This window comes from Apodemus sylvaticus, chromosome 13, assembly GCF_947179515.1.
Source record: "Apodemus sylvaticus chromosome 13, mApoSyl1.1, whole genome shotgun sequence".
Taxonomy (NCBI): domain Eukaryota; kingdom Metazoa; phylum Chordata; class Mammalia; order Rodentia; family Muridae; genus Apodemus; species Apodemus sylvaticus.
In genome coordinates, this window is record NC_067484.1 from 33826689 (window position 1) to 33853591 (window position 26903).

The 26903-nt window shown below is 37.9% G+C and overlaps 1 protein-coding gene across 1 annotated transcript; it reads left to right on the forward strand.

Annotated features, from left to right (window-relative positions):
* The first annotated feature begins 1532 nt into the window (after window positions 1-1532).
* Window positions 1533-26903, forward strand: Txnl1 (thioredoxin like 1). The gene is made up of 8 exons (XM_052155443.1): window positions 1533-1829; window positions 8700-8796; window positions 11193-11366; window positions 13781-13903; window positions 16078-16147; window positions 17268-17440; window positions 19646-19750; window positions 26749-26903. The coding sequence occupies exons 1-8, from the start codon at window positions 1732-1734 to the stop codon at window positions 26776-26778; spliced, it is 870 nt and encodes a 289-aa protein (XP_052011403.1). The 5' UTR covers window positions 1533-1731; the 3' UTR covers window positions 26779-26903.

Sequence of the window (26903 nt, forward strand, 5' to 3'; positions counted from 1 at the left end):
CCTAGCTGCCTAGAAGCAAGTCTTCTGCTGAGTTTCCATCAAGATGTAGAACTCTTGGCTCCACGAGTACCATGCCTGCCTAGACATTCCCATGCTTCCTGCCTTGATAATGAACTGAACTTCTGAAACTGTAAGCAAGCCCCAATTAAATGTTGTCCTTTATAAGGCTATAAGTCATGGTGTCTTTTCACAACAATGAAACCCTAAGACACCCTTCCTATTTCCTAATTACCTACTCTGTCTTAATTTAATAAGATAGGTTTGAATATTCTTGTCACATGGAGTGGCACTATTAGGAGGCATGGCCTTGTTGGAGTAGAAGTAGCCTTGTTGGAGAAAGTGTGTTACTGTGGGCATGGGCTTTAAGACCTTTGTTCTAGCTGCCTGGAAGCCAGTCTTCTCCTAGCAACCTTCAGATGAAGATCTGAACTCTCAGCTCCTCCACTACCATTTCTGCCTGGACGCTGCCATGCTTCCTGACTTGATAATACTGGATTGAACCTCTGAACCTGTAAGCCAGCCCCAACTTTTGTTTTGTTTTGTTGGTTTTTTTTTTTTTTTTTTTTTTTTTTTTTTGGATTTGGTTTTTTTCAACAGGGTTTCTCTGTGTAGCCCTGGCTGTTGTGTCCTGGAACTCACTCTGTAGATCAGGCTGGCCTCAAACTCAGAAATCCGCCTGCCTCTGCCTTCCAGAGTGCTGGGATTACAGGCCCGGCCAGCCCCAACTCTTATAAGGACAACTCTTATGTCCTTATAAGAGTTGCCTTGGTCATGGTGTCTGTTTGCAGCAGTAAAACCCTAACTAAGACAATCATATCTTTGCTAATAATAATTTTTTTGGTTTTTTTTTTTTTGGATTTGGTTTTTTCGAGACAGGGTTTCTCTGTATAGCCCTGGCTGTCTGTAACCTGGAACTCACTCTGTAGACCAGGCTGGCCTCGAACTCAGAGATCTGCCTGCCTCTGCCTCCCAGAGTGCTGGGATTACAGGCGTGCGCCACCATCGCCCGGCTGTATTTGTTAATTTTGTGTCACTAGACTCCAGATTACTCAAGAAATGGGGGCGTCTCTTTTTTGGCATAATTTGGGTACACACTTTCGAATGTCTACTCGGAGAACATCCATATGTGATGAAATCTATAAAGAAATGTTCCTATTCTCTATTATGTGCCCAGTGACTTGCCCAGAATACAAGCACTGTCAGAGTTTTTGTAAAGGGTGCCTTATGACCTTCGGTTGTGGTCATGCGCCCTCAAAGAGAAGGATGCTCCCTTAGCCCGGTCTCCTCAAAGTTGGCGCTTGATGGAAACAAAGCAAAACAGAACAAAAGAGAACTTTAGGTCAGCGAAGCTAGTAGGAAAGCAATTTCAGAAGCGCAGCGGCTCCGAGGAATCTAAGGCCTGCGCCTGCGCAAGAGCCAGGGCACGCAAACGGAAGTCGCGGAAATGACGTCAACCGCGCAAGTGCCGAGGCTCCCTCAGCGCCACCGCGGTGGCTGCTGGGTGCTGCGCGCCTTGCCCCTCTAGCACCCCGCCCAGCCCGCGTCTCCTCCCCCTCCGCTCGCCTGCTCCCTGGCGTGACTCGGCACTCGCAGCTCCGGGAGGACACGTCGTGATCGCCGTTCCCGCCCAGGCCCCGGCCTCCTGCAGCCTCTCTCCGGCCTCTCTCGGGCTTTCTTCTTAAGTCTCGAGGCCGGAAGCGTCGAGGTCGCCCTGCCGGGCTCTCTGTGAGGATGGTGGGAGTGAAGCCGGTCGGGAGCGATCCAGATTTCCAGCCGGAGCTGAGTGGGGCGGGCTCCAGGCTTGCTGTGGTCAAGTTCACCATGAGAGGGTAAGGCCGAGTCTGGGTCCTCTTGGCATTCCTCTGCGGGTCCCTGCTCCCCCCAGCTCCCCGCCCCCATTTTCCGGGTCCCGGTTCTCCTGTCGTCTTATGCTCTGGAATGTCCGGCGGTGGCTACAGCCCCAGGCCGCTGCCGGGATTAGGCCTCAGCTCCAGAGTCCGGCTCTCAGACGTGCAGAGGGGGCTTCCTGGCGGGTCCGGCCCCAAGGACGTGCCTGCCCGCCGAGTTTAAATTCGCAGATGTCTCTGCTCTTGGGGCGGCCCGCGATGTTTCCAGGTTGTAGGAGGCTCATCCTCTACTACTTGGGCCGCTCCCTGTCTTTAGGAAGAGCCAGCCATCGTTTGCATTTTCGTAGCTCAGAAAGCTTAGTTTTCTAAACACGTTGATTTCTCGTCGCCTGTATTTTCTGCAAAGCCTTTGAAAGATCCAGATAAGGGTGTCCATGTAGTCGGAATAACGTGTAGTCTTAAGGCCTCGTTGGTGCATTTTGAATTAAGTTAATGTTGGGACAATATTTTTAATGTGCATAGCATGTTTGTCCCATGCTTGGGTTGTCTTAGGCTCCTCTGTGTGTATGCAGATTACAGGCAAACACAAAATATAGTTTGTACGTGTCACCGGCTAGACCTACCCCTGTGTTTGTCCAACTTGCCTTTTTATCTTATGTGGAAAGATGTTAACTGATTAAAGGACAAAAAGCTGAAAAATCGCTTATTGGGTGTGTAATAATGTGCTCGTTGCAATTGGAACTAGGCCTTAAGAGCTAAAACTCAACGTGTATTTACAGAGCCCTTGAATGTAGCAGTACCAAGTTAAAAGGTTTAGAAATCTTCATTTGACCACCTGGCATTATTTACACACAAACTGGGAGTGAGTTTATGTAACAGGTTTACTTGCCTGTATTGTTTGTTTTTTCTTAAAGCCAGAGAGAAATTCAGCTTCTAGTACAGGGTTCAGTAAATGTTGTGTATAAGATGTAGATAAACTGGGTAGTGGTGGCGCACGCCTTTAATCCCAGCACTTGGGAGGCAAAGGCAGGCAGATTTCTGAGTTCGAGGCCAGCCTGGTCTATGGAGTGAGTTCCAGGACAGCCAAGGCTATACAGAGAAACCCTGTCTTGAAAAAAGAAAACAAAACAAAAAAAAAAATGTAGATAGCTTTAGGGGATGGGGTACAAGTAGAGAAGGGAAACAGTTATAAGGGTTTGTTGGTGATGTTTTGGGGCCAGTCTCCTACAGAACTGAAAGGGGAGAAGTAAATTAATTTAATAGAGTGAAGTAGAGTCCCCATGTGATAGGATACTCTTACTAAATTGAAGGGGTCAGGCTATATTGTGTATTAAGACATGTCTCAAAGGAGTGTCAGAATTCTAGAAATGTCTTCTCAGCCTTCCATGTTTATTATAGCTTTTGTCCTAGGAGAGTAGCTGCTTACAGTGAAGGTGAGCAGAAGGCTTCAAAGGAATCTTACTTGTAGTCCATCCTTCTACTTCTGGGTGGTTGCAGCTTCTACAGTATTGTCACTCACTTGGTGATTTAGTTCCCTCCACCATGCCAGAGTCAGGATCACTACTTACTGACTACAGTGAGAAAGGTGGATGGAACTTTTCTGTTAGCAGTGTGGAGTCATTTTCCATATACTTATAGGGACTGGATGGTAAAGAGCTAGATTACTTGTTATTAAAATGCTTTAATGGAATGAAAATTATGTTTGTTTCCTTTGTAAAAACTTAGGCAAATAAATGCTTACATGTAAAGAACATTTTTAGTTTAAAAGAGTATTTAGGTAATATTTATAAATCAAGTGAGGTTCTGTTTTACCCTTATCATTCTTTTTATTATGACAATATATGCTGCCTTTCTTTTCTTAGTTGTTTCACATAGTATATTTTCAAGGTTCATCTGCAGTAAAGGATGTCTTAGAAGTAAATTCCATTTTTCATATCTAGGTGACACTCGTGTTTACTTGTAGCTGTTAGTAACGAACACTACTGTGGACCTTGGCATAGTACATCTTTTTCAATTTCAGTTTTAATTCATTTTTTTGATAAAGATTGCTTTGAATGCATTAATTCTGTCTGCATTATGCTCTTTAAGTTTATCAACTATTCAGTTTACTTATATTTTCCTGGCAAGATGAGAATATTAAGCTTTTCATACTGTTAAGAGAATGAATTCTACATATTAAGTATCTATTCTGGCAAGATTAGATATTCTAAAATAATTCTAAAATAATTGTCTCCTAATAGTTGCTTCTTCAATTTGGCCAGATATGTTGAGTAGTTGTCAACAGTGCCATTTTATTGTTTTGGTTTGTGGGTATACTAAGCTTAAAGAATGTAGTTTCTTCCCTATTAGTATGAGTGATTCTTATCTTGAAGTGGTGAATATATATCACACTTTTTTTTTTCGGTAATTTGAGTCTTCCTTTTATAGACAGTTTCCTCTATATTTTCTTAAAGCAGGCCTTATTTTATAATTGATTAGGTGTTTATAGTTACCATTCAGAGAGGATGCTAGTGGTGTATATGAGGATGTTGAGTTCCTGTAGTATGTTAGCTTGTTTTATTTAAAAACATATTACTAACATGCGAAATGTATCAATTACATATTGCAAAATTGCTGAGGACTGAAAGTAATTCACCGAAATAAGAGCCCAGTATCCTACAGGAACTACACAGATAAATACTGTGAGTGCCATAGGTGTTTGGTGAGGACCAGACGTGCTGAGGCCTAGGAGTAAGTTTCAGTTGGAAGTCTTTGTTTGTTTGTTTGTTTGTTTTTGCGTGGAGGGTGGGGGTCTTTGCTAAGTAACATTCAAGAAGACACACATTACTAAACTGTGTAGCTTGATAAATTTTCCAAGGTTCACATTTGTATAAGCAGTACTAAGTAAGACATATACCATTATTAATAACTCCAATTCTTGTATCCTTGGGCTCCTTCCCTTCACTTTTGGATTCTCACAATCTTAGTTTTGCCTGAACTTAAACCATATAAAAATCATATTGTATTTTATAGATTGCTCCTTGCCAAGAAGATATAGTTTCAAGAGTGTGTAGGATATAGTCCATGGCTATTGCTCTATAAAGAACAGCAGCTAGACACTGGAGATCTGTTATGGATTTTTGGGGATAGTGGGTAAAGATTTTGCAGTTTTTAATTTTGGCTGGGGATTGAACCCAGGGACTCCTACATGCTGGGCAGATGATCTGCTGAGCTTCTTCCTAGCCCTGCTCTTGGCAGTTGTAAAGCTTTAAATGAGGTGAAAAAAATTTAACATCTTTGTGAATTGCATAACATAGCAGGCGGCCAAAGTGTATGATTTTATTAATAAAGTTTAATGATTAAAATAGGTGTATTTTATGTGATTTACAGGACCAGTTGCAGATATAGCTTCATTTTAGTAACAACAGTACATTTAGAAATGGCCTGTTTGAAACTTATCCCCTATGGAAAAACAAGCCGCTATGAAATAAGGCTTTAAAGATGCATACATTTTCTTTATCCATGATTTTGTGTGTGTGTGTGTGTGTGTGTGTGTGTGTACAAACCTTGCTCAAGATAAAAGCACTGGCTATTGTAGAAGGTAGGGGGAAAGAATTCATGAGTCTCATTTAATATTAGAGCTAGAAGGAAAAAAATGAGCCTGGGTTAATTAGATTTATGAATTGTCTGTCCCACTTGTGGCCCTTCTAACTAGGATGTTGGATTTTGAATGACTTATTTAACTTTTAGCCTTCAGTTCTTTGTTGTTTGTTTGTTTAAGATGGGACCCTCTTTTATTGTAGCCCTGGCTGTTCCACACTTGCTATGTAGACCAGGCTGGCTTCTTATTTGCAGAGATCAGCCTTCCTCTGCCTCCCCAGTGCTGGGATGGAAAGTATGTACCCCATACCTCGTCATAATTTGCTTTTTCAATACTTATTTACTGCTAATGTTGTCAGTAGTGTCAGGTTTAAGTGCCCTTTGCTGTGTTTCTCATTGCCCCGCTTGCCTTTATTCTTTACTTTCTTGTACTATTTTTGTGAATAAATTATTTGAATTAGTTTACTATATCATAAGTTTTATGAATTTTAAAATTATTTTACTTAGTGCTTCAAATATTTTTCTCTCTAGTAGTATTAAATTTGCGTATATTAGGTTGCTTAAAATATCTTCATGTATCGATGATACCTAAATTTTTATTTAGCCATGCCTGCCTCTCTGCCTCCAGAGTACTAGGATTAAAGGCATGTGCTACCACACCAAGCCTTGTTCTTCAGTTCTTAGTAGGTGATTATGGTAGGTTACATCAGTTTTATTTTATTTTTAATGTTTTGAGAATCTTATTCATGAGCACTGTAGCATATTAACACTTTTTCCCCACTCTCAACTTCCCATTTTCTTCTCTCCCTTCAAATTTATGACCCCTTTATTGTTACATATATACACACATATGTATACATATATACATACAAGCATATACACACATACATCTATACACACACACACATATGTATAAAACTACAACCAGTATTTGAAGGAAAGAAAGACTATACACCAAAACCAGGTAAAGACACACCACCAACATAAAACTACAGGCTAATAATATTCCCTGGTGACGATACAAAAATTCTTCATAAAATACTTGCAAAAAGGGATATATCAATGAGATCCCAATGCAGGTTGGATATGCAGGGATGATTCATCATATGTAAGTCAAGAAATATACCAAATAATATAAATGGAATTAAAGACAGAAAAATTGCACAATAGATCCAGAAGAGGTCTTTGACAAAATTCAACATGTCTTCATGGGTAAGTCCTGAAGAGAGTAGGACTGGAGCGAACGGAGATCAGCATAATAAAGGCATATGATAAACCCACAGCCAGTATCTTGGTGAAAGAAGAAAAATCCCATTTAAATCACGGAATGAGACAGGACTGTCTACTGGCCCTTTACAAAATTTTTTCAATGTAGTGTTTGAAGCAGTAGCTGGAACAATAAAGTAAAAGAATGAAATTAAAAGGATGCAAATAGGAAAAGAAATTAAGTTATCCCTGTTTGCAGATGATACAATATAAATAAGAGACCTTCAAAATTCTGTCAGTTGTTAGTCTTGTCGATGTGGTCCTTTTGTATAGTAGGAGGTTGTAAGCTTATTTGCTGTGTTCTTCAAAAAGCATAACTTAAAACCCTTTTTGAATGTTCACATTATATATCGTACTAAATATAACCTTCCAAACAAAGCGATTTAGGTCAGAAAAGTAATTTTTCCACCCATTTTTAAACCCCTGGACCAGATGATTTCTGGGCCCCTTTGTAACAAGTTAAAAAAAAAACAAATCCTAGTTTTGTTTTTGCTTTTCTTTGCGGGTGGAGTGGGGTAGGAAGGGAGATGTCTGGGAGTTGCTAGTCAAGGTCTTTAGAGGAGAAAAGCAGTTTGACATTTGGAAATACTGAATAATAGCTACGAAAGGTTTTCACACAGGAAAAACTAGCAGGCTTATTGAATTAATTATAGAATTTTTTCATTAATTAAATAATCAAGAGTAAATTCAACCAAGGATTTTGCACATTTTCTACCACTGAAGTTTATTAATCTTTGAGTGCTAATGTTAGAGGTAAACATCTTGTTTAATGTAACTAATCTAGGGGGCTGGAGAGATGGCTCAGTGGTTAAGAACACTGGCTGCTTGATTCAATTCCCAGCAACCACATGGTGGCTCACATCCATCTGTAATGGGATGGGATGTCCTCTTCTGGGTGTGTATCTCTGAACCTGGACTTGTTGATGGTGTATTCAGTGAGAGTTTTTTTTTTCTTGTTGCGGTTGTTTGTTTTTTAAATGTGATTATTCTCTTAATCTAGCACTATCACTGCAAAGACCACCTTTCTCTAGTGCTTGGATTCTCAACTGTTAACATCAGACGGTTGAATATAGTGCGGCTCTGCTTCTAGACTTAGGCCTTTGTCTCTTAACCAGTTTGTTTGTGCCTGTACAAACTGTTTATCCGGACCTGAGATGCATGGAATCAGTGTTCTCAGCTTTCAGAGTTTGTTGGGGGTTGGAATAGTTAATGTAGACTTTATCAGTTAAATATCTCCAATCTGAACTTTTGAAATTTAGAATTCTCTGATAACCACACTTTTTTATTGTTGATATAATATCCAGTTTTGAGGTTTAGAGTCATTTTGAATTCTCAAAGTTTTCAAATAACATGTTCAACTTATTGTATCGCATGCTGTTTGTAAAACTTTATGATAGGTCTTAATATTTGGGTTTTTTTTTTTTTAAACTTTGAACCTCAGATTAGGTTGTCTTTTTCTTACAATTTTTTTTTTTTTTTTTTTTTTTTTAGTTCCTGTTGTACTTACTACTTTACATTTAAATCTTCAGTTTATATGGAATGTTGTGTATTCAGTGAGAGGTTATTGTTATTTGTTTTTAAATGTGAATAACCACTTGATTTAGCACCATCACTGAAAAGACCCCATAAATGTTAGAATATAAATTGATTAGTTCCATTTTTTAAAAATTGAGATTGTTTATTACTGCTAATCCAGGAGGATTGATTTTTTTTTTTGACCACACTGACTTTTTAGAAATTTATAAACATAACCCTTTATTTTCCTTTGTTTTTGCATGAGAACAAAGAAGATTTTACAGTCTTAAGCCCAAGACCTAATATTGTATCTGTACTCATTAAGGCATTATGGTGTTAATATATTATAAACAATCTAGATGAATATACTAGAATGCCTAAAGCCAAGAGTATCAGTGTGCCTTTTTTTGTTTAACCTGATAAATGCTTTTATAGCACGAGTTAGTACAGCCTTTGTATTATTTACTGGACATGGCTCTCTCTTTCTCCCAGGTGTGGACCATGTTTGCGGATTGCCCCAGCGTTCAGCTCTATGAGTAATAAGTACCCACAGGCAGTCTTCTTGGAAGTAGATGTGCATCAGTGCCAGGTAAGGCAGGAGAGTCTTTTTTTCCTTCTTCTTTTTTTCATAAAGCACATCAAAATCCTACACTATTACCCATTATGTCTTTATTCATACTGTATTTATTCTTCAGAAGGCACAGGAAAATGTCAGGATTATTATCAATGCTATTTTGACTGCACTGGTTAGCATACTATTTCAAGTATTTCTTACGAGGTGAAATTAGTAGGATGTTGTTAAAGTTGTAGGTTACCTGGCAGGTCTGTATCTTCTGCTGAGGCATTGGGTAAGTGGTCACAAGGTATAGCAGAGCACTTTTGATCATTTCATAATCTCAACTTCAAAGTTATATGAAGAGTGGTTATACTTTGTGCATTAAGACCAGTATGTGTAAGAAAGTTCAGTTCCTCTATTCTGAATACTGCCTTTTTTTTACATGCTGCAGTAAAAGTAGATTCAATTTGTATTTCCCTGATTCCCCTGTTAACTAATTTTCATGTTAAGCACCTTATTTGTCAAGCTACCTATTCTAAAAGTTGATTTTTCTTTTGGGTGTCATTCTCGTTCTTACTTATTTGTAAGTGTTCTTTACACGGTACAGGTAAAAGTACTTTGTTGAGTATGTTCTGCAAATATATTTGTGAGATTGTCTTTTCCTTTTCTAATGGTAGGAGAATGTGTTACTTGGGGCATAGTGCTATACGCATATCAGCCTGGTGATTATTGTGTGGTAGTTGTATGGCAGTGTTGTATTTGCATGCAGAGAATTGAGAAATAAAGAACTGTACAGGTGGTTTTCATATGCTAAGTATTCTTAGTTCATAAGTATAGTTTACATTTGTGCCTTAATTTTTGTTTTTTTAAGATAGTACTATTCTAATAGGTCCCTTCTGGCATTTAGAGAGGATATCCTTTATACTTCTTTGTCTTTGAGTGATATGTCTTCGTAGAATTTACTTATGGGAAGGGACAGATTTGCTTTGCTAGTTTTAAAATCATTGCCATCAAAATTTAAATAGTGGTGCTTTGGTTATTATTAATTTCCATTCAGTATTAAATTATAGAACTAGAGCAAAATTTTAAAAGATGGCTCTTATTTTTATGATGCCTGAAATCAGTTCTGTAAGAGTAGAAATTAGATGAGGTGACCCTGTTTTGAGACAAAAGACATTGTCTTTGTTTGCCTGTCTGTCTGTCTGTCTGTTTGTTTTGATAGTGAGATGGACTAGCTTTTCTTTTTCAGGAGTTTTTCTTTTTTTTTTCTTTCTTTCATTTTCTTTGTGTGTGTGTGTGTGTGTGTGTGTGTGTGTGTTTTGAGACAGGGTTTCTCTGTCTAGTCCTGGCTGTCCTGGAACTCACTCTGTAGACCAGGCTGGCCTCGAACTCAGAAATCTGCCTGCCTCCCAAGCGTTGGGATTAAAGGTGTACGCCACTACCGCCCAGCTTTAGGAGTTTTTCTTAGCACCAGTGGTTTGTATTGACTCATCATTACCTTTCTTCTTTTTGGGGGGTGGGGAGGGTGGGAGGTGGGTTTGGATTTGGTTTTTTCCAGACAGGGTTTCTCTGTATAGCCCTGGCTGTCCTGGAACTCACTCTGTAGACTAGGCTGGCCTTGAACTCAGAAATCCACCTGCCTCTGCTTCCCAGAGTGCTGGGATTACAGGTGTGCCCCACCACTGCCTGGCACCTGTCTTGTTTTTTAAAATTTATTTTACTTTACTTTTTATTTTGAAACAGCCTTATCTAGCCCTGGCTGGCCTGAACTCTATGTAGACCAGGCAGGCCTCACACTCGAGATCTGCTTGCCTCTGTCTCCTGAGTGCTGGGATTAAAGGTGTGCACTAGCGTGCAAACCTTTGGTTATTTTTTAAAAATTCATACTGCATAATTATAAAAAGGCTGCCTGCCATAAAATCGTTTCTGTAGTAGAAGGTAATTGTTCTGTTAGGTAAAGTATATGACAGTAAAACTTATGTTTTAAGAAACTAAACCAGCTCTATGGTGGCTGTGTGGGTTGTATGTATCTCCATAGCAACGCCCTTACAGGAGATCTGCTTGAAGAAGATTTTTTGTTCATTTGTTTATTTAATGTGAATGGGTATTTTACTTGCATTTGTGACAGATTACCACATGAGATCCTGGGTTCTGCAGAGGTCAGAAGAGGACTTTGGGTCTCCTTGAACTGCAGTCATATAGGTGGTTGTGAGCTGCCTCGTGGGTGCTGGAAATTGAACTTGGGTCCTTTGGAAGAACTGCCGGTGTTTTTAGTCATGGAGCCTGGTTGCTCTCTTAAATAACAATTAGGAATACATCATTTTATTTTTCTGGATAGGACTTGTGATATTTTAATTTGCTTAAGGTTGTAGAATAAAAAATGGTATAAGATTTGTTTTAATTTTAACATTTTAATTTGCCGATTCTAGGGAACAGCTGCCACCAACAATATATCAGCAACACCTACGTTTTTGTTTTTTCGAAACAAAGTGAGAATTGATCAGTATCAAGGAGCAGATGCTGTGGGACTAGAAGAGAAAATCAAGCAGCATTTAGAAAATGATCCTGGCAGCGCTGAGGACGCAGACATTCCAAAAGGCTATGTATGTCCCCATAAGGGTGAAAGAAAGCAGTGTCTTAAATCTGATGTTTGTTGGTTGAAACGAACCGTAGTGTTTTATTTCTTACTAATTCAAAATACTTTCAAATGAACATTTTTCAAACTAAGTGGATTATTGAGTTTTGTCTATGTGCTATAACCTTAAATCTTGTTTGTAAATCATTTCCCCCTAAATTTCTTTGCTTAAATTCTTTATCACAGTTGTTTTCTAAACCATTAAATAGCCATATTCTAGTTCTTGCCCCCTCCCGTGAGTGGAAAATATGGCATTGAAAAATATTTTTCTCTCTTTCTCTGTCTCCTTGTGTCCCTGTTTCTATCTATTTGACGGTCTGTCTCCCTCCTCCCCACCCCACAAGACAGAGTTTTTCTATGTAACCCTGGTTGTCCTGGAACTCAAACTGTAGAGCAGGCTGGTCTAGAACTGAGAGACTATCCTGCTTTTGCCTTCTCCCCCACCATTCTGGGATCAAAGGTGTGCACCGCTACCAGTCAAGTAATGTTTCTCATTTTTATAGTTCTGAAGATGGCTTGAGTTTTAATGTACTGAATCCGAATCCCCATATTACTTAACTTTTCATAGTCTACTTTTGTTTAGTTTAGAATCAAATGTAACTTTAGAATTGAGTGTATTTTAAGAGTAAAGTATTTTTTTTAAGTTAAGACAAAGACTGAAGAACTTAATATTTTGAAACTACATAGTATGAATAGTTCTAATTCAGTTGTGTGTAGTTTGAAATTATTCAGGGAAGAAGCCAAGTTCTGAAATAGTACTTTATGGTGCTACAGTTGTTTCTCAAGTTGCAGCCAATACATTAAAAAACTTACATTAGGTACAGTAAAGCAGATCAGGGTGTCCTGTCTATAAACCCTTTAAAGTCAGACTGAAAAGCTAGTTGGGTGGACAGGAGAGCATCTTGTATTGTGTGCATGGTTTTGTGTGTGTGTGTGTGTGTCTTTGTCATTGAGTATCTGTAACATAATAATGGCATTATTTTCTGTTAGTCTATACAATTAGTTTATATTTAAAATAACACCCAATTAGAAAGTGTAAACTAAGTTTGATTCAGGATAGATAATTACTGAACTCAGTCTTTGTGCCTGTCGTACTGGTATGCCAATTATTGAAACAAGTTTTGTGAAAGAGAAAGTTACAAGTTATCCAGGCACGAAGACCAGAAAACAAGTTTCTTTTTTTGTTGTTGTTGTTTTTTGTTTTTTGTTTTTTTGGATTTGGTTTTTTCAAGACAGGGTTTTTCTATATAGCCCTGGCTGTCCTGGAACTCACTCTGTAGACCAGGCTGGCCTCGAGCTCAGAAATCCATCTGCCTCTGCCTCCCAGAGTGCTGGGATTACAGGCATGTGCCACCCCGCCCGGCAGAAAACAAGTTTCTAATTTGTGTCCCCAAGGATATTATTTAAGAGTTCTAAAGCATGGTAAGCCATGGTTGGAGGAAAGAAGGTACAGTAACTGGTTCACAGTGTGGCTGCACTGTACGATCTCATAGTGCATTTGTTCAGCAGAAATGATTAGACAAAGAAGTCCTGGGACACTTGCCTAAACTACAGTGCCACTGGTTTCAATTGCTTGGACCTAAAGAAATAAGGCAACTCTTCCCTTATTATTATCAGTAGCTAAGCTAGTAAGTTCCACCAGCATCATCACCTTGGTTTTAGTCCTTGTAGTGTCAGGTTGTGTTAGTCTGGAACTTAGTTTCCCTAAGAAAGGAGTGAGCCCTGTTCTTACTTAGATGCTAAGAAGGGAGGAGGGAGCCCATGAAGTAAGGGTGCAGACTGTTGCTTGGGGTGAATGAGGTTAGGCTGCTGATGCTTGTTAGCTCGCCATTCTCAGTTTAGGGTTTGCCCTCTCCTGAACTCAGGTGTGTCACAGAGACAGAGGTCTTACTCTTTTGATGATCATATTTGTTGTTAGTTTCTTTTTGGTTTGGTGTTTGTTTGCTTGCTTGCTTGCTTGCTTTTGCTGTGTGTGGTTTGGTTTTGTTTGAGATGGGGTTTCATGTATTCTTTGGGTTGGCCTCTACTTCTTGCATCTGTTTGCCAAGTTTCAGGTTGCAAATGTCCTGGGTCCTTGAAAGAGGCTTCTGTATACACAGTCATATGTTCTTTATAGTAAATGTCCTGGGGAATACCAAGGCCTGCAAGTTGGGTTTCTGATGCCTTGCTATGTAGGGTAAGCCTAGATTTAGTTTTAATAATTAGTGATAGATTTCAGTCAGAAATTCAATTGAAAAGACCATTATAAAAATTTCAGTAACTATTTTAAAGCAAACATTTTCTTTAAAATTACCTGATCTAAAAAGAAGCACAGGTCCAAGTCTATATTTTTTATGCTAAAACCAAATATTTTGCCTATGTTCTTGATTTCTTTTGTTTCAGATGGATTTAATGCCTTTTATTAACAAAGCTGGTTGTGAATGTCTTAATGAAAGTGATGAGCACGGCTTTGACAACTGTTTACGAAAAGACATGTCCTTCTTGGAATCTGACTGTGATGAGCAGGTAATTCAGTGCTTATGTTACGGCTGGTAGGGACTGTCACTGTTTACACGTGCTCATTTGTCGCGTTCTCGCCTTATGGCTTACGCCACTCTTCCAGATGATGATCTTTGCCATTTGTCCTTGTCTTATGTCTATGTCTTTTTTTTTTTTTTTTGAGGTGAGCATTTCTACTGTTTCTTTGTATGATTCTCAGTTTCTTTGACTGCTGCCCCATCAGCATCTGGATCCATCTCCTTTCTGTGTTCTGTGAGAGCTGCCGTGTGCCCTAAAGAACATTGTAGAACTCACGGTGTGCTCCACATATTGGCCATGTGTTTATATTGCTTTCTGTGTTCTTTCCCACACAGATAGCTTGTGTCTGAGCAGTAAAGATTTGTTAGATGAGAACTCCCATATAAAACTATCTCCCTAGTTCCAGATAAAAACATACTGTTTTTTTCTCTTCCCCGCATTGCTCTTGCCACAGAGAAAGTAGGACAATACCTTCATCACACCATCTTTACCTTCTGGGTGCTGCTTTCCGTCATTTACTTTCTAGTCATCTGTGTGTGCTTGTTTCCTGTTCTACTTGGTCACAGAAGTTCCTAAAGTCTATTTCTGCATGTTTGTTGCTTGTCTTTAGGCAGTCTTGCTAACCTGATCTATTTCTAGCTTTCCCCTCTTACCTGCTTTCTACCAGCATCTCAGCTTTTCACATGTCATGGTTGCTATGTTTTGAAATACTGTTATAAGTATGAAAAGGGATGTAACCAGAAGAAATAACTGTTGGTTTATATTACACTATGATTTTGAATAATAAACCCTTTCTTCTAACTAGAGTTGCCTTATGACAGCTTCGGACTGTGATTCACCTAGAAACCTAGTTACCTAGAAGCAGGACAGTGTAGATGGTGACATTGTCTACTGCTTTGCTGAAATCTTCTGTTAAGGGAAGTCTTTCTTACAGTGTAGGAGTAACCTATGAACAACAAATACAGTTTTGAATAGACAACAAAATTAATGGATAGTTTAGAGAGCTTCAGAGAGACTCCAGATAGCATTGGTGTCGTAGTTCCATGTGACTGTCTAGAGACATTTAGAGTTAAGATTTGAAGGCCTTAGGGCCTTAGATCCTTGTGCCTACCCTCCCTTTTCTCTCTCTCACTATTCAGAGCTTTGCACACACACTGAGCTACAGTCCTGGCCCTGAGAGTCCTGTTTTCTGAATTTTAGATCCCAGTTCATGTGAGGGTCAGCCAGTCTTTCCACATAGCGGTGTATTGCCATCAGTAGTCAAGCAGTGTGGCTAAGTACTTGATACACTAGAAAAGATGTGTGTTGCATATTAAAAGTTAGAACTTATATTTATTTGGGAATTTTGTTTCACTTGTGGGAATGTAGGTTACCTGTTAGTTTGTAGGTCCCAAGTTTTTCTTTTCTTTCCTTTCCTTTCCTTTCCTTTCCTTTCCTTTCCTTTCCTTTCCTTTCCTTTCCTTTCCTTTCCTTTCCTTTCCTTTTCTTTTCTTTTCCTTTTCTTTTCTTTTCCTTTTCTTTTTTCCCTTTCTTTTCTTCCTTCCTTCCTTCCTTCCTTCCTTCCTTCCTTCCTTCCTTCCTTCCTTCCCTTCCCTTCCCTTCCCTTCCCTTCCCTTCCCTTCCCTTCCCTTCCCTTCCCTTCCCTTCCCTTCCTTCCTTCCTTCCTTCCTTCCTTCCTTCCTTCCTTCCTTCCTTCCTTCCTTCCTTTTGTAATATTTGTATTTATGCATATGAATGTTTTGTCTGCATTTATATCTGTACATCACATGCATACCTGGTGCCCTTAGAGATATGAGAAGAGGGTGTTGGGTCCCTGGGACTGGAGTGCTATAGGTGACTGTGGACCACCATGTAGGTGCTGGGAGTTGAAGGTGGCTCCGCTGGAAGAGCAGCTAATACTCATAAATGGCTAGCTATCTCTCCAGCCCCAGATCCTAGGTTCTTACACAAAATTTTAGTAAGTTTACTGCATTACTTTTTTCTGTATGTGATTGGTGATAGCAATCCTTAACTGTCAAACTAATTTCAGCTTACAGAATCTATATTGTAGTGGTTTTGTTACATGAATGAAGTTTGTACCACTCTTCTTTTAGTCCCCTTAGCCATTTTGTATATTCCTTGTGTTAATAAACTCTTTTAAAATTAAACTATTTCCCCTACAGCTACTTATTACTGTGGCATTCAATCAACCTGTTAAGCTTTATTCCATGAAGTTTCAAGGACCAGATAATGGTGAGTAAAGGACAGTTAATTAAAATCTGATTTTCTACTTTGTTAAACCTGTTGGCTTACATTTAAAACTTTTTTCAAATAGAGGTAGATTGTCTATGTTGTTCATGGAAGATTGTAAATGTCCTTGTAATGTGGAATTTAGAACTAAAGTAAAAAATGTTTGTTTTCCCTTAATTTTAACAGAGTACTGATTTGTTTCTTTCTTTTCTAAATTAGCAGCCATTTTTTAGAAACAGAATTAGTTTTAGACTGTTCTTATCCAGGGTGATAGAAATGAGGCTCCAGGCCCTGCTTTGTGCGCATTGTTAATAATGCACTGTCGTGGCCATGAGTAGCAATGTAGCTTTACAGACGTGGGTTTATGTTTCATAAAATCAGTTGTTCTTTTTTTTTCCCCCCTGCCATGACTCTCCTGGTTTCCCTGTTACTGCTGATGTTTTTGAGAGAGGGCAGTCAGGACAAAGGGGTTTCATTTGGTTCAGTTTTCTTCTTTAACTGAGTGAAAGTAAAACTTAGTAATTTTATGATTAATTCCTTTTTGGATAAGTCTTAATGCTAATAATGTTTTCCTCCTGGGTAACAAAATGTATAAGTTGTTAATAACAAAAAATTAGTATATTTATTTTATGAAAGTTTGTTCACCTGCATATGCTATCAGAATCCATTACTACCTTCTATATAGCTTTTCACTGATAGCGTTATATGTATTATAGGATAGCTTATTTTGTTTTAAAAACAGAGTATCACTATGTAGCTTTAGCTGGCTTGGAGCTTGCTATGCCTACCTGTGCCTCCCAAGCTGTGCCCCGCCACATCCAACTCATTGTGTGTCTTTTGTCATTGAGGGTAGGGACTTGCTTATGTCTGTGTGCAAGCTTGTGTTTTCTTATTCCTAATGAAGACTGAAACTAGGAAGATACCAGCAAATAAGTATTGGGGTAAAGTGATTGACTGCCAATATTCAGATTAAGTTTTAGTGGAAGTTTTTGAAGATGTGTTTGTTGATGTGTGCCAATATATATGTAGGCCTACACAGGTTTCTGTATAAGATACATTTGATGATAAAGGAAAAGTATATTATTGTGGTTTTAGTACTTTTTTTTTTTACACCATTTTATAGGTCAGGGTCCTAAATATGTAAAAATTTTTATCAACCTACCCCGATCTATGGATTTTGAGGAGGCAGAAAGGAGTGAGCCAACTCAAGCTCTGGAACTGACAGAAGATGACATTAAAGAAGATGGCATTGTTCCTCTTCGTTACGTTAAATTTCAGAATGTTAACAGTGTAACTGTGAGTAACATTTCATTAATTTATCTTCTAGTTGGTTGGCAGTATTCTGTGTTCTAGGTGATGCTAAATGATCTTTTTTTTTAATTTAATTTTTTAATGATTTTTTTAAAAATGTTCATTTGTGTTTTGCTTGCATGTATGCCTGTGTAAGGATGCCAGATTCCCTGGAACTGGAGTCACAGACAGTTGTGAGCTGTTATGTTGGTGCTGGGAATTGAACCTGGATCAGTGAGTGCTCTTAACCACTGAGCCATCTCTCCAGCCCCTCTAAATGATCTTTTAAAGTAGAGTTTATCCAATAAAGTTGAGAAATGGAGGCTGATTCATGGGGTTTATCAGTTTGTTCTAGAACATTCTGTCACAGTTGGTGATGAGGGCTGGTGCCTGTGTGAAAATCCTGTTTAGGTTTCTGGAATGTAGTCTTTCAGTGTAGTCACGGTGGAACTAAGACTGGCTTTAACTTTTTTTTTTTTTCTTTCTTGAGACAGACTCTCACTCCATAGCCCAGGTTAGCCTTCCATTTACCATATAGCCCACACTGGCCTTGCACTCACAACAGTTCTTTCTCAACCTTCCAGGTGCTGGAATCATAGGCATTAGCTAGTATACCCAGCTAAAAATGGTTTTGAAAGAAATGACTTTATATATTAAGAGCCAGCTAAGGTTTATCTAAGTATTGACTGGTGCCAAAGATGATTTTAAGTGATTCATCTATGACAAGAAAGGAGAAACCAGCCACAGAGTACTGAGTTCAAGTCATGCCAAACTGATACACCATTGTATTGATAAATTATCAGAAGAACCCTCTTAAGTTCTTTTTTGGAAAGTTACAATTGACATAGACATTTCTTGTGATCAGTCTGTGTGAGCAAGCAAGGTTTACTTATCTGAAACATTTTATCTAAATGAAAGTGAAGATGAAGGCCACGCTGTAGTAGAGTACTATCACTCAAGACCCTGTGCATATTATCCAGGAGACTAGGCAGTGACCTAAGTGAAGACACAGAGGCAGGCCTGTCACTTTTATGATGATAAAGGTTGAATTAAAGTAACAGTTTTGATCAGAGTTTAATCAAAGAAAGATGAATTTTAAATGTAAATAAGCTGGGAACTGGCTGAATAGTATATTTATTATATTCTTTAAGTTTGATTAGGTAAACTCTTTGAAAGGAGTTACAATAATGAAAACAATAAAAATTAGTAATATCTGAGAACAATGTGAAGAGGGACAGTTTGTTTTCCTTTTATTGAAAACAGATTTTTTTCTCATACACTATATCCTGATTAGTTTTCCCTCTCTCCACTCCTCCCTGTTCTTCCCCACCTCCCCTCCCATGTAGATCCACTCCCTCCTGTCTCTCATTAGGAAAGAACAGGCTGCTAAGCGATGGCAGCAAAGCATAGAAAAATGAAAGATAAAGCAAAAACTGCCGCATCTAAGTTGGACAAACCAACAGAAGGGAAAGGGTCCAGGGGAAGAAAGCAGAAGAATCAGAGACCCCATCTTAGGAGTCCCTAAAAACACTAAACTGAAGCTGCAGTATGTACAGAGGACCTGGTGCAGACCAACACAGGCCCTGTTCACTGAGACAGCATTTTTAAGTAGAGAACATTTTTAGATTATCTAACTTTTTTTAATAGAGTAATTTTTTTTTCAAAATCTAGTATAAGTAATTCTATTTCTTATGTAATGAGAGAAATTTTAAAATAGGCCTTATAACACATCGGAGGGCAAATCATAGTTTTAGGAGCAGATTGCCAACATCATTTCTTTCTGTTATACTAGGAAATAGAATGGGTGCATGACTATCCGAGAGAATACAATTACAGGAATTTCCCACAGTTGAAAGACTGTGATTTTAATAAAATTATTAATAGAAGTTTACCATGAGTTTCACGCTTTTCACTGTAGTCTGTAAAGAATTTGCTTATGACTTCTCTATACCATCACGCTACATTATCATGAGCTTGCATATGTGGGCATCTTGCCAGGGCATCCCTGAGGAAGGTGAGACTTGCTGTGCAGGCAGGGAATGGGCAATCTTTAGGGACTAGTGTAAGTGTAAAGTAATCTTATTTCATTCTTAAAATTCTTAAAAAGGATGGAACATGTTTTTATTAAGAAAGCAAATAGATTAAATGTAAAGCATGGTCATGAAAAGAAGATTGTAATTATAAATTATAAATGTGATTTTTTTTTTGTAGTTATTTGTTCAGTCTAATCAAGGAGAAGAAGAAACAACGAGAATTTCATATTTTACTTTCATTGGTACTCCAGTCCAGGCAACAAATATGAATGACTTCAAACGAGTAAGTTTGTTCAAATGATAATTAAGGAAAATACAAATAAAATTTCAAAGGAATTTTTTTTTTATATATTTTAGTTGTCCTTGCTTTTAAAGATTCAAAACTATGTCTCATGAAAGGGTAAATGAAGGTACCATGTTGAGATAATTAACTAAAAGAAGTCTTTAGTAAATATAACTCCTAACTGATAGAACAAATATTAGTGAATATATCTGAGTAGAAAATAATAATGATGATAGAAAATGCTAGAAATAATGAAGAAATTATAAATTATTACTTGGAAAGTATATTAAGATTTTTAAAGACTTTGCTGATAATGAAAATGTATTTACAAAGACTTGATTGATTTTTATTTTGAAAGAATAAATAAATCTTAACATATGGGCGTTTGACATTCTAAGCACTGTCTGTGTTCTGAAAGGACACATTTCAGCAAATACTTTTAAGTGGTTGTGTAAGTTTTCGCCTGTTTTTATAAATACATGTCTGTATTTTTGATGGATGCACCCCTAAGGCTTCCATGGAGCTTACTGTGTACCAAGGACTTTGAGGAGTGAGGGTCAGGTTCTTCCCATGCTTGCTGGGTGGGACACGTTGTTACTGGTAGCACTTGTGTGGGTAGCTTTTAAATATGTAGACCCAGATCATAGAGGTGCCACTGAAAGCCTTCCTAGTGCCGGACCTGCAGTATGCTGGGAAACGTGACTGTGCGGGAAACACTGGCCACAGTGCTGCTCATGACTGTGCCTAGCCAATGATCTAGGGCCTAATTACCAGGGATGAGTTTCCTTAGGGCTGCCAGCTCACCAAGGATATGGTTCCCAGCACACTTCATGCAGGGTCTTGTTTTGTGGAATCAGAACATCATGATAAGTCTTTCTCTTTTTTTTGGTATATAGACCTGATTTAATTATAGAAAATTAAGTTGCTTAACAGTAGGTACATGTTGGCTTTTTTTTTTTAATTTAGAAAAAAAAAAAGGAAAGCCTGTATAATACATATTGTTTCTGGTTACTTTTTAGTCACTTCTTATTATCTCATAGCATAACTAAGTTTTGGGAGCTGTAGAAATAATTAAGTGCTTAGCTCTGCCATGCCCAGATATTTTATATATGTTTAATGCTTAGTCAGAAGAAGCAGGTATAAAGCAGCTTCATTTTACCCTATGGGATGTATTTTCGGAAAAATATGTGAGCAACAAAGATGTTTTGGCTGTCTGCTTGTCTGGCTTGAATTAAATGCACTGGCCTGGCTCTTGCTGTTCTTTGTATAATTTGTTACCAGCATAGTTCTTCCGTAAGGTTTATACTGTATGTCAGGTTAATATCTTCCTACCATTAAGTTTTGCTTCAATGTCCTATTTGTTCCTTCAGCATATGCTGCTTAACTTCTGTTTTTTATGCAAGTAATATTCTCTTCTGCATTTTTACCAGTCAGCTAGCTGTTCAATTATAATTTTTCTGGTTTGCCTTAGTAACTCTCTTAAGTATTGATCTGACATCCATTTAGTTGTTTAGTCTTTTCTTAGCTGTTTCTGAGGAGTGCGCTTGCTTGAGCGTTTGTTTACCCTCTTCACATTATTTAAATGATGGGAAAATAGAAGTTCTTAAACATTTTGGTCTCTCATGTCATTTAAAATATGAAAGATGATTGAAGATCAAGAAGCGTTTTGTTGTTTTGTTTTTTGAGACAGAGTTTCTCTGTGTAGCCCTGGCTGTTCTGGAACTCACTTTGTAGTCCAGGCTGGCACTTTGAGCGCACAGAGACAAGTTTTGGGATTTAAGGCAGGAGCTACCACCACCCGGCCAACTAGAGCTTTTATTAACATACTTATTTAGTAGCAATTAATTGGGGAATCCAGGGGTAGTGGCTTGTACCTCTAATTTTCAGTACTTGGGAACTTGAGGTAGCTTTGCTTACCTTGTTTGAGGCCTTCCTAGGTGTCAGAATGAGAATCAAAAAAGGATTAATTGGAAAATTTTTAAATTACAATTAATAAACCCACTATATATTAGTAACTGTATGTTTTAATGTTTTTAATTAAAATAGAATTACATCACTTCTCCACCCCCCCCACCCCCCTTCCCTTTTCATTTTTTGTTTTGGTTTGGTTTGGTTTTTTTGGATTTGGTTTTTTCGAGACGGGGTTTCTCTGTGTAGCCCTGGCTGTCCTGGAGCTCACTCTGTAGACCAGGCTGGCCTTGAACTCAGAAATCCGCCTGCCTCTGCCTCCCAGAGTGTTGGGATTACAGGCATGCGCCACCACCGCCCGGCCCCTTTTCATTTTTAAATTGTTGGCCACTACACACCCTCTACCTCAAGTTGTTAGCCCCCTTTGCTTTAGTTGTGTTTATTACATATTCATATATTGTGTTTTTTTTTACAACTTCTTGAATCCTTTTTGTTGTTGTTTACTTTTGTTTTTTGTATACATGGTTTCAAACCTAATGACGTCGCATCAGAAAGCCATTTAAGAGGCACATGACAAGTTTTCTTCTCCAGGAAGTCAAAAGTTACCCCTAGGTCTTTGCCTAGATGTGTAATTTTAGGCAAATGTAAGATTATCAGATCACCTTGCTTTTATCCGTCCCTCTTCCTCTGTGTTGGTCTCCCTGCCCCCTCTGGATCCACCCACTCCCGTTTCCATCACCCGTGTGTGTCCTGCTATTTCCCCTTTGGGGCCCCACCTCCCGCCCTCCAGTCCCTTTATACTTTTCTCATTTCTGTGGTTACTCTGTGTTGTATATTTCCATCTGAAGAGTCGGTGTAGGAACCACAAATGAGCGAGAACATGAAGCATACTCTTTTCTAGGTCCACCCATTTACCTGCAGATTTGGTTGAGGTAGGGTGATTGCTTCAGGTGTGAGGCCTTAACAAGAAAAAATTAAACTGGGAATAAAAAGCCCCTATTATTAGTAAATGTATTGTACATTAACAGTAATATTTTTAATAAAGAGCACATTTTTCAGGGCTGGAAACAGTTTAGGGGTTAAAAGCACTTGTTGCTCTCACAGAGAACCCAGGTTTGATTTGGTGGCTCACAGCAGTTTGGAACTCTGGTTTCAGAGAATCAAAACACTTCTTCTGATCTCTGTGGACACCAGGCACCCTCATCACCCACACACAGACATGTAGGCCAAATGCTTATGCACATAAAATAAAATTTACAAAGTCCTAAATAGTCCACCTTTTCTAATAAGAGTAAACATTGCTTTATATTTTTATTAATTATTCACTAGCCTAATAGAGTTCTCATGATAGTATTGGTTTCTGTACTCATTCTGTTATAGCATGTGTCATTTGTGCTGTATTTAAAGAGAATGAGAATTTAAAAGAAAATAATGTAGTATTATTCTAAAGATAGTTTTGATTTCACAGACTTCTTCAAATAGCAGTTTTATGATCCTTAGCAGTGGTATTTAGAACTGCTGTAAGAATTTAAAGCTGGATTCAGAACGCTTTGATTTCAAAATTAAAGTTTTCAATGGTTGAATTCTTTCCTTAGGTATATTAAGAATGTTAATATTACAGTGCTTTTGTAATTGCTTCTGGATGAGATTTATTCTGCTTGAAGTTACTAATTTTTCATAGTTTTTTTTTTTATGTAAGAAACAATATCTTCAATATAGAAAGACTTAAGAGGATTATGTGAAATTGGCCTATTTGGTCCTTTCATAGAGTTTATTAAAAACTATCAGTGAGCTCTGGATTCGAGTAAAGGGGACCGTAATGTGTTTGACTTTCCTGCTTTTGTATTACCGAGCCACAGTAACCATTGTCCCTGTTTATAACAAGATTGCATTCTTAGGCAGTGATATAAACATAACTGACAGTTAAAATATTCTCATATATTTTCAACACAGTGATATTTTTTTCTTTCCAACCATTTTTAGGAGAGTAGGAGAAACTGGATACAGGGAGCCTTGATCTGTTTTGAATGTAGAATTCGGGTAGAGGAAACCATAGTGATTAGGTGCCTTGGATAGAATGGAAATATTGATAAAATACAAAGGTGCACAAGACATTCAGTGACAAAGAAGACTGTACTTTACAGTCTAATTGATCTGATATCGAAAGGATCTATGTTGTAAGTTTTAAATTTTCAAAATATATTTGATGTGTACCCTATGTTAAGTGAATATAGATTTGATAACTATGCTGTAGCGGAGAGAAAGTTACATCAAATGGTTTAATGGATCATGTAGTAGGAAGTTTTACGTATTTTCAGTGTGCGTTGTTCTGTGGTAGGAGTTATTTGTAGATGATTTTAGCTTTCAGCATGTCACTGACCTCCCCTTATGCCACTAAGTTGACAGAAGCTAAGGTAATATTGATAAATCTTGGTTGCAGATAGTTACTTAAAAGCCTCTGCATGTTGTCACAACTTTATAAACTCACCTTAGATCTGCTAGAATAGAACACACCTTCTGTTTGTCTGTTTTGGTCCTCAAAGGTGTCATGCATACTTTGGCTATTTGCTGTACATGCATTCTTTGTGGTATAGCATGGAAAACTTGCAGTTTTAACTAACACTAAATATTTTCTTTGCTAAAATAGGCTCTCTACATAGATTGCTTTATATTAAAATGCAAGTGTGCAAAAGTGAGAAAATTGGGGCCTTTGCCTCTCAGGGAACAAGGCGCATGTGAAAATTAGACTACATTTTGTCACTTTCTAAAAATAGACTTTTCTAAACTGGCCAATTACCACATACGCTCTTTTTATAACACTTCTATTTGTTTATTTTTCAGCTTTTTTAATACAACTCAGTGAACTAAAAGCAGAAGATTTTTTAATGAAGTAATATACAGATAAACTCTGTCTCACTGTCCCCTGCTTCACTGCTCATCTGTCACCCACTGCTCTCCCCTCCCCACTCTCAGCTGTCCTCCGAGATTTCTTCACTGCAGCATCGGATCAGCTCCTTGTTACCTAGATGGCCTCCACCATCTCCTCCTTCAGTCCTCCCGCTCATGCCTCAGTTCCCTTTACTCTGCTCGCAGTTAGTGCCTTAATGTTCCTACCACACTGTGCTGCTCACAAGGACGATTTTTTAAAACCTACTGCTGTTTTGTTCAGTATTTTGAGAAATAATTTTGAAATAAAGCTTCAGTGTTACAAATGCTTCTAAATTTAAGTAGTTGAGTAATATTTTCTTCCATTTTAAAGTTTTATATTTTAGTAGCAAGGGAATGGTTTTGGAAAGTAGAAGTTTTTTTCTTTTGTTTTTCTTTTCATTTCTTTTTTGTTTGCTTGTTTTTCTTAACTAGAGCTAGTGTTACATACTTCTTAGGTGTTAGTTGCAAGTTGTGAGTTTTCACATTGGAACAATATCCCCAGAATCTTTGGTGTACCCTCTATGCTGAACTCAAGGCCAGTTGAAGAACATACGGACTAAAACAGCAGGCTGGGTTAAAACACTAATGCAGAAGATCAATGGATTCTTTACTGAATGAAAGCTTTTAACATCTAATTTTGATGTACCTAGACTTTGGTTTGTCTGGGGTGTAATATAAAGAATTAAGACAGAATGAAAGAGCTTTATGTTTGGGGTAAGAATCTGCATGGAATGCTTAATTTCTTCTTTTTTTACAGAGAGTACATATTGGCAAGTTGAGAGTTGTCAACCTGTGAAACAGTATGCAGATTTGCATCTTCTGCTGTATCACATCCTCTAAAATGTTGTTTACTATTAATTGTTTTCTTTTGCTAATCTAATAGCTCCATGTTTTGCATATCCTAAGTAATACAGTGACTAGTTTTGTATAGTGTGTCAGCTGAATCTGACTGCTGGTATAGGCAGTTCCATCTCCCCTGCATCCTGCTGCATTTAGGGCCCATTTCTCCTACTCTTGTCCACTCTTCGGTGTTCTGGTGCTGCTGTTCCTTTGACTTCTGAGCTACTTTGCTATAGCTTGCATGGACCACAGAGAATTTCTTTGTTGTCCCTGGCTCAAGTGAAAAGCTGCACAAAAACTCAGAAACGTCTTTTTGTGGTTAACAATTCTCAATGGAAAGTGTTTTTAAATCTATTTTCATGAACAACATTGACCCAACTATTTCCTATTACACACATGTATTAATGACCTATGGACACTACTGTTAAGAACAGAATCACTTTAAAATAAACTTATTGCCAACAGACATGCAGTTCTTTATAAAGGGGGTTTCTTTTGAGATATTTATGCTGTGAGAATATATTATTTAGTGACAAACTCTGTTTAGATTAATTATTCAAGAACACAGAAGTAACAGAGAACCTGGTTTCATGACTTATTGATAGATACCAGGTCTGTCTGTGTGTCTGCTTCCTCCTCCTCCTCCTCCTCCTCCTCCTTCCTCTTCTTCCTCTTCCTCTTCCTCTGCCTCCTCCTCCTCTTCCTCCTCCCTCCTCCTTCTCTTTTGGTGCTATGACATTTATAGGAACTAAGATATTTTTATAGACCTTTCAGGACTAGATTTTTTTTTTTTTAAATCACTCAAATGTGAGGTTTATTTTTTACATTTCTTATAGGTCATTTCTAGCAACTAGATGGTTTTGTTTTTGTTTTTTAAGCTAGAAAAGAACTCTTCATTCTCGGTGTGTTTTCATATTGAAGGAAATGTCTAGAAGTCATGGATTTAGTGTTACCTTGTAACTGACATTAGATTTTTAATTGCCTAAAACTAGTACAACACTAAGAATGTTTACTTATATAGCATCACCTTTCCTTTTTTTAAAATTAACATTTCTAAACTTCAAGCTGGCTTGGAAAAATTAAATTTCTTCTTAAGACAGAATGGGAAACCAAAAGTAGCTTGCATGTGTTTTAATTCCTTGTGTTTAGGGGGAGGGGACGTTACAGTTTGCTACAACAATAAAAGTACATTGCATGCAGAAAAGATTCAAGGTTAAAGATTAATACCGGGATTAAAGTCTTGAAATCGTGACACTAGTATTTTTTAAAAAACATTTCTGAATCATTAATTTATACATAAATTTATTTTTTATTTTTTCTAGGTAGTTGGCAAAAAAGGGGAAAGCCATTAGGGTACAAAGACACTGGACGACTTACTGCAGTCAGATTTGCAGCTCCTGGATAATTGCTTGATTCTCTTCGGAAACTGTTAATCTTTTATTTGTTGCCAGTACCAATAAATCATTGCTTTTGTTCA